Source organism: Tupaia chinensis, unplaced genomic scaffold (assembly GCF_000334495.1).
Source record: "Tupaia chinensis unplaced genomic scaffold, TupChi_1.0 Scaffold000270_1, whole genome shotgun sequence".
NCBI classification, from domain to species: domain Eukaryota; kingdom Metazoa; phylum Chordata; class Mammalia; order Scandentia; family Tupaiidae; genus Tupaia; species Tupaia belangeri.
In genome coordinates, this window is record NW_006159750.1 from 5,121,521 (window position 1) to 5,132,893 (window position 11,373).

Sequence of the window (11,373 nt, forward strand, 5' to 3'; positions counted from 1 at the left end):
CTTTTTTTCTTTTTTTTTTTTGAGAGAGATTTTTGTTATAGGGCACATGCGCTTGCCTGGAAGACAGAGAGAGACAGAGACAGAAAGCGAGAAATCAACCTCCAGAGGGGATGGCCACACCACAATCCCTTCTCCTCCATTCTCCTCTTGGGATCTTGGGCACACACGCACACACACCAAGCCACCGGGTCCGGAACTCGAACCACGGTTGACTACATGGGAGTCCAGCGACATAGCCATTACACTAACTGCTGGTCCCTCCTGTTATTATCTTTATAAAAGGGGTTTCCACTTCAAAAATCTGATTCCCAAGACATTACAGACATAATTTTGTAGTCTGGGTACATTTTGGCAGTATTATAGTCAAAGTGAATTGTGAAAAGTTAAGCAACTTTAAGAATTATTTATTGTTATTTAAAAATTCTGATATAGGGTGTGTGTACCCACTAAAGAGAGACAGAGAGACAGGAGAAGTGAGAAAACAAGCTACCAGGTCTGGGACTCAAACCCCAGTTGCCTACATGGTAGGCCAGTGCCTTAACCATCATACCACCTGCTGGCCCTATGGTTAAGCAACTTATAACATGTGAGGGTTTTCAGTAAATCATAAATATTTCTCCATGGTGGAAAGAGAGCCAAGAGCTCTATTACAGAAAAGTATCAGAAATATAAATGTTCTCAAAATTAATGAAAATTCATTGGCATTGTAAACTTATCTACAAAGCCAAAGTACTCTGAATCAAACGTACAACTGGACTTTTTTGCCATAGAGTGTATGTACTTATCAGAGAGAGAGAGAGTATGAGAGAGAAAGTGAGAAATCATCCCCAGAGGGGACAGCCACACCATACTCACATACAGTCCCTTCTCTTCCATACTCCTCTTGGGATTTGGGGCATGCATATACACATTCTCAGCATGTTTTTCAGGCTGCTGGATCCAGGACTCAAAGCACGGTGTTGACCATGTGGGACCCAGCACCTTATCCATCTTGCTACCAGCTGGCCCTGTAATCAGCTTTACCAGTCTTCTTGTCCAGGAACCTTATCTCATGCAGACCCTGCTCACGACCAGATAGGTCTATTTTCCCCAAAGGGCTGTTCAACATTTTGTATTTCATTTCACAGGTCTTGTCCATTCTGTCAAGTACCTGGCCCAGACTCAGCCCTTCTACTCCTCTTCTTCATTATGACTCCTCCAGTTCCTGGAAACAGGCCAATGGAGGGTCCAAATATTCTGAATATCACCCATGCTTATAGGATAAAATCTAAAATCAATAAAGGAAAATGGGAATGGAAACTCACATTAATTTGGCATCTTTATGTGTCAAACTCTAGCTAAGTGGTTTTATGGCATTGCCTCTCTTAGTTCTCAGAACAGCCCTAGAGGCAGGTACTAGTCCCACCTCAATAGAGAAGAAATCACATGTCCAACAGACTCAGCAATGTGGCTCATGAGGTCTCTAACAGCCTCTCCCCGCTCCACCCGCAGCCCACTCCCCATACTGCTTACACTCTAACCACACAAAGCTTTTGGCTGCTCTTCAGTCAGCTCTCTCCTGCCCCCTGCCTTGGCTCTTCCCACCACCTCTGTCTGCCCTTCCTTTTCACCTGACAGATCCCACCAGCCTTCAAAGTCACCCTACTGCCAACCTTCTCTGACTCACCCGCTGTGGATATAACAGTGGAAAAGAAAATTACATGGATTACTGCTGTTAGTTGTCATGAACTCAACCACATACCAATGCAACAAACAAGTGAAGGACAACCAAGCTTGAGACTAAGGGGTAGGGAGGTGTGTGAATCATTAAGGGTTTTCCAATCCTTGACAAGAAGTGAAACACAGTGTCAGAAGACCAGTCAAGAAGATTCTTCATGTCTTGGTCTGACCTTGAAGAAGACAATCAATTGAGACCCACAGAGTGACAATGACTATGGAGGAGATGGAAAAACCACATAGGGTTGTGGGACCAGCAGTTAGCATAATGGCTATGTTGCTGGACTCCCATGTAGTCGACCGCAGTTTGTGTCCCAGACCCGGTGGCTTAAAACTCACGCCAGGCGCACGTGCGTGTGTGCCCAAGATCCCGAGAGGAGAATGGAGGAGAAGGGATTGCGGCATGGCCATCCCCCCGGGGGGTGATTTCTCGCTTTCTGTCTCTCTGTCTCTGTCTGTCTGTCTGGCGAGTGCATGGGCCCTGTAGCGAAAATCTATCCAAAAAAAAAAAAAAAACCAAACAAACAAACAAAAAAACACAAAGGGTTGCAACAGAGATGCTCCTCGACTTGCAATGGGCTTGTGTCCTAACATGACCAGCATAAGTTGGACACATCATAAGTCGAAACACCTTTGGTACACTTGGCTTACTGAACATCCTAACTTGGCCGAGCCCACCTGAAATGTGCTGAAAATACTAACATTAGCCTGGAGTTGGGCAGGATCATCTAACACAAAGCCCACTATCAGGAGAGAATATTATACTGCATATTACTAGCCCAAGGAAAAGATGAAAATTCTAAATACAGTCTTCTGCTGAATATGTATCACTTTTGCACCCTCGTAAAGTTGAAGTAAGTGAACCATCATAAGGTGGGGACTGTCCATACAAGATTTGTGGGTAATTTAAGAGCTATTCAAGGAGAATTTGGAATATAAACTGAATTCAATTTAGGGCCGAAGTTAACAATCCCACATAAAATATGATTCCCTAAATGACTCAGTGTGGTGGGAGAACTGACAGCTCCCCCCAGTTCTCCCAGGGGGAAAGGCCGGATCAGAGTCCCTGGAAGCCTTCCCTGACCCATTGGTTTCTCCTCAGTTGCTCAAGGACGGCAACATCAACTTTGGTTGTTACTCCGTGTCTGTGGTAGAAGGGAGAGGACAGCCTGGAGCTGGGAGTTGGGTTTTCAGTTTCTCCTGGAACAGTATAGTAAATACAACTTACGGTGGGAAACCAGAAGCGCTCCTAACCAGTCTGGAGGAGTAGCAAAGAGGCTGTCTGAGCAAGCTTCCTACAGGAAGGAGGAATTAGCCAGTTAGGAGGAACAGAGAAGGGGAGTGGTGTTCAAGGTAGAAGGAACATGCACAGGGGAAGGGTCAGAGGCAAGGAAAGGGAGCCCCAGGTAGATTGGTAAGGAGGGGGGTAGGGAGAACGCCTAGAGAGAGACTATATTAGGGAAGTTGACAGGGTGCAAATCATGAAGGGCTCTACAGGCCATGTTTGGACACTCTCCCGAGGGCAACAGGAAGCCAATGAGGACTTCTAGCAGGGGGAGACGGGATCGGACTTGCTTGTCAAACACAGAGAAATCCTACTCCAAGCCTCATATTCAAAGAGCACCAGAAAGGTGCTAAGGTGCAGTCTCAGGGAGCCCTCCCCATCAGCTAGCTCTTAACTGGTAAAACTGGAGTAAGTCAGTTCAGCTGGGTGCCCTGCTCCCTTCTTTTCTTGCTCCTTCCTGTCAGGTGCTCATTCTTCCTGGTTGCCCCACAGCTGCCCAGGGCACCCAGGATTCTGCTCCCTGAGCCTGCAACAAGCTTCCATCCTCAGCCAGTTCCCTGCAGTTCACATGAGTATGTAATCACCTACTACCAGGAGTAAGGCACTGCACTGGGTCCTGTGGGAAAGTAAACACACACTGGTTCCTGTCCTGTAAGAAAAAGCCGCTTATTCTAGTCAAGTTCCCCACGGCCCTGTTTTCTAGTAGGGAATGCTAAGAAAGGGGCAAGCCCAAGCACTAGGCTGTCTTCATCTTCTTAGGCACGCACTTAGGTCCACGTCTTGTCCATTGCTCAGTTTCCTCATATATTCGGTTGTCAGAAAAGTCATAACGCATCTTTGCATAGAAAAACAAAGAAAAATGTCATGACTTTTCTGACAACCTAATAAAAATGGCAGCCATAAAAATAGATGATTTGTAAAAAAAAAAAAAAAAGAAAATTAATTACCATTTTTAAAAAATCATGTTTATTAGACAAAAATATTTCCAAGTATAGGGAACAAGGTGACGAAAATTGGGAATTATTAAGCTGCCAGATAGCTAAAGTTTTTCTCGAACTCTAAAAATCTCATGATTCTAACCTGAGGAATGAAGTATGATATTATGTTAATTTTTAAAAATTTATTTATTTTATAATCTTGCTTATATTACATTGAATCACATATAACTTTACACTGTACTACATTTCTTTTTCCAGAAGGAATATCCTATTATGTTAATTTTTTTATACTTATGAGGTAACATGAACTTTAAAAAAAAATTTTTTTTTTGGCGAGGTTTTCACTATAGGGCATGTGCACTCGCCAGACAGATAGAAAGAGACATAGAGACAGAAAGCGAGAAATCACCCCCCACAGGGGATGGTCACGCCGCAGAACCTTCTCCAAAATTCTCCTCTCGGGATCTTGGGCACGAACCTTCTCCAACATTCTCCTCTCGGGATCTTGGGCACGCACGCACACGCGCCCGGCGTGAGTTTTAAGCCACCGGGTCCAGGATGCGAACCGCGGTCAACTACATGGGAGTCCAGTGACATAGCCATTACACTAACTGCTGGTTCCCATGAACTTTAAAATTAAAAATTTTTTTTTTTTGCCATGGGGTATATGCTCTCACCAGAGAGAGAGGGGAAAGCAAGAAATCAGCCCCCTGGGGGGGGATGGCCATGCCTCAATCCCTTCTCCTCTATTCTCCTCCTGGGATTGTAGGCACGCATGTACACACACCCAGTGTGATCCAGGACCCAGCACCTTATACACCACGTGGGAACTCGGCACCTTAAACATCATGCCACCTGCTGGCCCTGGTAACATGGACATTTTAAAGGGAAATATCTGTAAACTAATAAGAAAGATTAATTGTGAAAATTCCTAAAGAAATTTGGAGAAATTAGAATTTTGACAATATACCTTAAATTACATTGGATGACCTTCTTAAAGGTTTTGTCCAGTGAACTTCCACCCCTAGAGTTTCTATCATTGTTTGTTTGTTTATTTGTTTAAGAGGCTTTTGCCTTAGGGTTTGTGCCCTTGTGGGTAGCAAGGGGGAAGGGACAGAGACAGTGAGAGGGAAAGTGAGAACTCTCCCACTAGGGGGATGGCCACAAGACAACCCCTTCTCCTCCATTCTCCTAGAATCTTGGGCATGCACACCCGTCCTGCATGTTTCAAGCCACCAGGTCCAGGACTTGAACTGTGGTCTGCCATGTGAGAGTTCAGTGACATAATCACTATGCCATCTGCAGGCTCATTGTTTATTTTTGTTTAAACTTATTTGTTCATTTCCTCCATGAACGAGAGAGAGGGAGAGGGAACGAGAGAGAACCCCCAACAGAGTCCTGATGCCATAATCTACGCCCAGCCTCAGCCATCCTCAGGTATGGGCACACACATGCCCTTCGTATTCACGCTGACCTCCAGACATGAACCTGGTACCCTCTCGTGGGGGGTCGGCCTTGCAGTGTTCAGTCTGCAGCTGTACCACCTTCCAGCCCCACCTGTCACTGTCCTTAAACCTCAGCAGACAACACACTTTGGTAGTGCCTCTTAGGGTGATCTATGTCTCAGACTATGGAAGAATTCACAGATTTAAGAGAGCAAGTGGATTGAAAAAGGCTTGTTCACTTTCACTTTCTAAAAGGAGGAAAGTGACCCATGCAGTTGCATCAGCCTTGAAGGGTGGGGGCTAGAGACTGGTTTTTTTTTTTTAGGTTTTCTCTGTAGGGTATGGTCACCAGAGAGGAAAAAGTGAGAGATCACCCCCCCCACCCTGAGACTGTGGCCACACCACAGTCCCTTCCCTTTCCCCCCATTCACCTTGTGGATTTGGAGCTCACATGCACCCAGCATGATCTGGGGGATGGCCACACCACAGTCCCTTCCCTTTCCCCCCGTTCACCTTGCAGATTTGGAGCTCACATGTACCCAGTATGATTTGGGGGATGGTCACACCACAATCCCTTCCCTTTCTCCCCATTCACCTTGTGGGATTTGGGGCATGCATGCACCCAGTGTGATTTTTCAAGCCACTTGAACAGAGGTCAGCCAGCCACGTGAGAATCCTGTGCCTCAACCACCACACCACTTGCTGGCCCCTGCTAGGGACTTTCAAAGTAAGGAGAATTCCGGGTGGGGTGAGTAAGGTGGTCCTGAGATAGCAGCCAGGTAGTCTTTCACATCTGGGTTGTTCAATTATCTTTGAGTGAGTCAGCCATCTGCAGTGACATCAAGCAGTCTCCCTTCCTTCCCTCCTTTCAGATGAAAATCTCCCTTCCTTACAAGGAATTCCCCACCAGGGCATGTCCCCTCCCACCAGACTGGTCAGATGAGGTTTGACCCTTTGGGGTTTCTTCCCAGCCCTGGCAAGGTATTCAAGGTTGCCTGGAGACCTTACCTTTCCTCCAGCAGAGCCCAAGAGACAAATATCCAAGGGGAGTCCCTAAAAAGAAGAAAATGTCTGAGGTATGTGGGGTGCTTTGAATGTGCCCCTCCCATTAACATGCTTAAGACATCTGGGAGGTCCTGAGTAGCCCTTTTTTTTTTTTTTTTGAGAGAGAGATTAGGGTGCATGCGCTCGCCAGACAGACAGAAAGAGACATAGAGACAGAAAGCGAGAAATCACCCCCCAGGAGGGATGGTCATGCCGCAATCCCTTCTCCTCCATTCTCCTCTAGGGATCTTGGGCACGCACGCACTCGCGCCCGGCGTGAGTTTTAAGTCACCGGGTCCGGGACTTGAGCTGCGGTCGACTACGTGGGAGTCCAGCGACATAGCCATTACACTAACTGCTGGTTCCCCTGAGTAGCCCTTTCAGCGCCTTCACTGCCATGGAAGCAGGCAATCCCCACCACAGACCTTACCCCAGAAGGTTTTATGGAACCCAGCCCAGCACCCTGGGGAGAGTCTTCCTCAGAGACCCCTACCCTTCCTTCTGACTGAGTTTAAATCTAACACCCCAGAGAGCTGATCCAAGCGGGAAAGCACAGACCACCCCCTTCCTAAGCCTCCCTTGGGGTCTCTGCTTGTGAGTGCCGTCCCTGTCAGCAGCCCTGACCTACATCAGAGCTGGCTTGGTAGAGGCTTGTGGGGAAGCACGGGTGGTATAAGAGAAAAAAAACAAGTTTTCCTCGTATTCATACATGCAACACAACACTTCTGTGACCAGATGTGTGGGGTATGTCCTCACACAAGCAGTTCTCCTGTGGACACCACGCATCCTCCATGTCAGTTCTGAACCTGCGGACCTGGAGACAGCTCAGTTCCATAAGACTCATCCTCACTCCTGCTTCTGGTGCCAATCACAAGCGGTCAGTTGTCATTTATGTTTCTGACCACCAGCAACAAATAGAGACTCCCACTAGCCTTCGGTAGGGTCCATCAATTTGCTGGGCTGGGCTCACAGACAGAATGCAAGGAAACACTTAGGTTTTCTGGTTTTCAATGTGTCACGAAGGACAGAGATGAACAGCCAGATGAGGAGATGCGTAGGGCGAGGTGTTGGTGTGGCGGGGCAGCAAGGCTTCCCTGCCCGATCCCGGCTCGCCCTGGGCCCAGCACCTCCATGCGTCAGCCATCAGAAGCTCGTCAAGCTTTACTCGAGTCATGGGTGTAGGCTGTCAAAAGCAAAAGCACACCAAAGACACCAGTTCTAAGACGGGCGAGCAGAAGTCATGATGGGAGGTGACGGGGGCTAAAATATGGAGCCAGAGTCTTGTATTAAGATGGACAAGAGAGCAGTGGTTCAGGGAAGAGGTGCCGGAGGAAAAAACCGAACTCGTGAGAGGAAAACAGGCATCTGTGTGAGGCGCCAGCTTCTTTCCACGCCAGGTGCCAGGGGGAAGATTTGCCTAGCCCGAGATACGGCCCTCAACGTGAGGAGGAAACCGGGGACCCGCAGTTACCCGAGGACCAGAGCCCTCACTGAGCCGGGGGAGAGCCAGCAAGACCGCTCGAGAGGCAGAAGCCCTCACTTCCACCCGCGGCCCCGCCTCCGAGGAAGCCGCTTCCGGCCGAGAGAGGGCGCCCGCGCACTCCCGCCGCAGGAAGGGCGGGTCAGCGCGCCTGCGCAGTGCGTCGGTCACAGGCTAGCTGCCGCAACCCCATCCTTACTTTCACAAGTGTTGGCCCAGAAAGAAGGAAGATGGTGCTGGATCTGGATTTGTTTCGGGTGGATAAAGGAGGGGACCCAGCCCTCATCCGAGAGACCCAAGAGAAGCGCTTCAAGGACCCGGGACTAGTGGACCAGCTGGTGAAGGCAGACAGCGAGTGGCGACGATGTAGGTACCGGGACGCAGGGGGCATCCCCTGATCCTAAACCCATTTCATCTCGAATCTGCTCACCGGTCCTGAGGCCACGCTGCCACACCTCGTCACCTCGTCTCAGGCTGCAGTGGCTCCGAGGCGTTCCCTATTCTCAAAAGCACAGTCCGGGAGTGTCCCCCAGCCCTCCGGCCCGGCGGTGCGAGGTCCCTTCCGCCCGTGCTCAGCGGGGATCTGGACTCGTGCTGCCGGGAAGGAGCATGGCGCATGCGCACCGAGAGCTGTCAAGCCTACCTGCCCTTTGGGTAGCCAGAGGAGAGCCAGGGAGGGAGGTTTGCGGGTTCCCCTTTCTGAATGCCTGCTTGCCTGTGGTGGCTCCCGATCTCTTTCTCATCCTCAGTAAGGCCAGAGTTGTCTCCTTCTGTTTTGATACGCTCAGAGACTCCTTTCTGAGACTGACATCTGTGGCATGATAGGAGGACTTCCCGCCAGTCGGAAGCTTTGAGTCTGGGGAGGCCACTCCTGGCTAACCCCTGAGCTTTTGGAAAGCACATCTCGCTCACCTTTGGGCATACCTTTAAGAATCAGGAAAATCTTTCCTGTGGTAGATCAGGCATGAGGGGAGTAGTGCCGTGAGGCAGGAAAAAGCTTGAAATTAGAGACTGTTTAATTGTGATTTGTGTACGTTTTCTGGGAAAGACATTGGCAGAGTTGAGCTCGAACCTGGAACTGATCCCGGCAACTTAATAAAGCTAAATACGTCTTTCATGGTTATAGAACTCTTAGCCTGTCAGTCTCTGCCTAGATTAACTGGACTGGTCACTGGCTGGATGCTGTCAAACACGTGATTCACTTTGCCTGATGCAATAGGTCTGCAACCAACTAAGAGCCAGGTTTATGGCTGCACAGTGCAGTCGTGGTCCAAGAGTGTGATAGATTTCTATGAGAGAAATAGATTTTTCTAAGTTATGAGAGTCTTGGGTGCCAAAAGATATATATAACATCTCAGGAAATAGGTTTAAAAGGGTGAGTCTGCTGGTTCTGTGACTCAGGCACTCTAATATAGTGTGTTTGTGAGTTTCCATGCTTGAATTTGAAGTTTTGAGTTGCATAGAAATTGAATTTTGCCACTTTCTTGTTTAGGATAAAACTAGATTGAGCACTATTCTACTGAATTAGAAGTCAGGAGTACCAGTCACTAGCCAGCTGCCTGAGTTGCCTTATGTGTACATAAACTAGCGTATTATGTACACATCTACAGAAAGTTTTTTCTCTATAACATATCCATCACCTTAAATAATAATGCTTATTTTTTATGATTAGAATATATATACATTTATATATTTCTCTTGATAGATTTAAACACTTGCTTCTCTTGGGTATATACCTAGAAGTAGAATTTGGATTTCATAGGGTGGGCATATGTTCAGATTTAGAGTAGATATTGTCATGGAGTTTTCAAAAGTGGTTGTAATTATTGATATTCGGCAATATCTGTTATCTGACCAGTAGTTATGGGATAAGTTTTTCAGGGGCGAGGATTGAGTTTTATTCATTCATATATCCCAGTACCTAGACTATACATATATACAGTGTCTGATTATATATTAATGCATATGTATGAGAAGTCTTCAAAAAGTTTATGAAAGATGTGTATTATGAAAAAGCTATGCATGGATTTCAAGATTTTGCACCAAAAGAAACTCTTTTTTCTTTTTTATGTTTATTTATTCCTTTCTTTCATGAGAGAAATAGAAGTACTCCTAACAGGGTCCTCACACTGTGATCACCTCCAGCCTCAGCCAGACCTGGTTCATGGGCACATGTGCCCAGTGCATTGAGGGAGGTCACAGGTCACAGATTCCTTGGAGCCCTCTGATGTGTACATCAACCTCATGGAGAATTGCATTATTATGGCTGCACCATTGTCTGGTCCCTAAGCTCATATTTTAATATAATTCCACTTTTCCATGTGATTCACTTTGTCTGTTGCAGTAGGTCTGCAGCCAAGAGCCAATTTTATGGATGCACAGTGCGAAGGCACTGCTCACATGTATAAACTTCACTTTTTTTTTTTTCTGAGACGTGAGTGCTCACTACAAAGAGACAGAGAAACAGAAAGTGAGATATCACCACCACCACCACCCCACCCCCCGAGGGGTATGGCCACGCCACAATCCCTTCTCCTCCATTCTCCTCTTGGGATCTTGGGCACGCACATGCACACACCCGGCATGAGTTTAAGCCACTGAGTCTGGGATTTGAACTGTGGTCGCTACATGGGAGTCCAGCGATGTAGCCATTATGCCATCTGCTGGTCTCAACCTCACATTCTTTTTTAAAATTTAAAAAAAAAAAAGTTTTTTTAAGAGAGATTTTTGCTATAGGGTGCATGCATGAGACAGAGGAACAGGAAGCAAGAAAATCATCCCCTGGGGAGATGGCCATGCTGCAATTCCTTCTTCATTCTCCTCTCAGGATTTTGGGTACACATGCACACATGCCTGGGGTGAGTTTCAAGCCAGCGGGTCTGGAACTCAAACTGCTGTCGACTACACAGGAGTCCAGTGACATACCATTCTGCCATCTGCTGGTCCCCCAATGATTTTTAAATTTTAAGTTGGCAAATTATAAGTATGTATTTTGGGGATACCGAGTAATATTATGGTTTATTAATATAATACAGAATAATTCAATCAAGCTATCTCTATAACATATCCATCATCTTAAATATTAATGCTTATTTTTTATGGTTAGAACATATGTACATTTATATATGTCTCCTGATAGATATAAACACTTGCTTCTCTTGGGTATATACCTAGAAGGAGAATTTGGATTTCATAGGGTGGGCTTATGTTCAGATTTAGTAGATATTGTCATGGAGTTTTCAAAAGTGGTTGTAATTATTGATATTCCCAAGGGCAATTTCTGAGTTCCAACTGTTTTACATTGTTGCCAGTACTTGGCAGAGGCATTGTTTTTCATTTTAGCCATTCTAGTGGATATAGTATGGTCTCATGGCTCTAATTTGTATTTTCCCAATGACCGAATGTATTGAGCATCTTTTCATAAGCTTGATGGCATTTGGAGAGCCTTTTTTTTTTTTTTTTTTT

General features: G+C 46.6%; 1 protein-coding gene and 1 long non-coding RNA gene across 4 annotated transcripts in view; one reads left to right on the top strand and one right to left on the bottom strand.

Annotated features, from left to right (window-relative positions):
* The window catches only part of LOC114007977 (uncharacterized), a 22,148-nt gene extending 13,654 nt beyond the window's left edge, over positions 1-8,494 (bottom strand). The window contains exons 1-3 of one of the 2 annotated variants that reach the window (XR_003549544.1): positions 8,339-8,494; positions 6,393-6,437; positions 5,825-6,213 (exon numbers count right to left, since the gene is read on the bottom strand). This is a non-coding gene — a long non-coding RNA (uncharacterized LOC114007977). Of the gene's footprint in view, positions 1-5,824; positions 6,214-6,392; positions 6,438-8,338 lie in introns of those variants that run through there. The other variant, XR_003549545.1, reaches the window with a different exon arrangement.
* The window catches only part of SARS1 (seryl-tRNA synthetase 1), a 26,305-nt gene continuing 23,070 nt past the window's right edge, over positions 8,139-11,373 (top strand). For both annotated transcript variants that reach the window (XM_006149517.2, XM_006149518.2), the window contains exon 1: positions 8,139-8,274. In XM_006149517.2, the coding sequence (XP_006149579.1) occupies positions 8,139-8,274 (136 nt within the window). The remainder of the gene's footprint in view (positions 8,275-11,373) is intronic.